This window comes from Dipodomys ordii, unplaced genomic scaffold, assembly GCF_000151885.1.
Source record: "Dipodomys ordii isolate 6190 unplaced genomic scaffold, Dord_2.0 Scaffold112, whole genome shotgun sequence".
NCBI lineage: Eukaryota > Metazoa > Chordata > Mammalia > Rodentia > Heteromyidae > Dipodomys > Dipodomys ordii.
The window spans coordinates 175,639-176,105 of NW_012267328.1; the positions used below are offsets into that span (position 1 = coordinate 175,639).

The 467-nt window shown below is 69.0% G+C and overlaps 1 protein-coding gene across 1 annotated transcript in view; it reads left to right on the plus strand.

Annotated features, from left to right (window-relative positions):
- Positions 1–467, plus strand: part of Stk10 (serine/threonine kinase 10) — a 55,570-nt gene that overhangs the window by 290 nt on the left and 54,813 nt on the right. The window contains exon 2 of the mRNA XM_013028611.1: positions 6–121. Within this exon, the coding sequence (XP_012884065.1) occupies positions 6–121 (116 nt within the window). The remainder of the gene's footprint in view (positions 1–5; positions 122–467) is intronic.

The window sequence follows — 467 nt, forward strand, 5'->3', positions numbered from 1 at the left end:
CCCAGTGCCACCCGTGCGCATCGACAGAGCCACGCGCGCACGGCGCAGGATGGGCAGCCGCGCTGGGTGACCGCCTGGACCGCGGACGGCACGAACGGGGACGGCGGGGCCGGGACGGCAGGTGCGGACTCCATGGCGCAGGCAGAACAGTTATGTCGACTGCCGGTGGCGGGGAGGGCGCTGGCCCGCGACTTGAACTCGGGCCGGGCCTGTGCTCAGGTTTTCTGCGCAAGGCTGGCGCTCTACCCCTTGAACCATATCGCTTTCTGCTGTTTCACTGAGATCAGAGGCTTCGAACCCTGATCCTCAGAGATCGTGTGTGTGCGCACGTGTGTATGCGCACGTGTGTGTGCGCGCGCGCTGAAACCAGGGGCTCTGGGAAGCGAGGAACTACAGTGCCCGACGCGCCCCGCGGCGCTGGGCAGTGCTGGGGAGCCCGGCATAGGGAGCGCGCGCGGCCGGAGGGG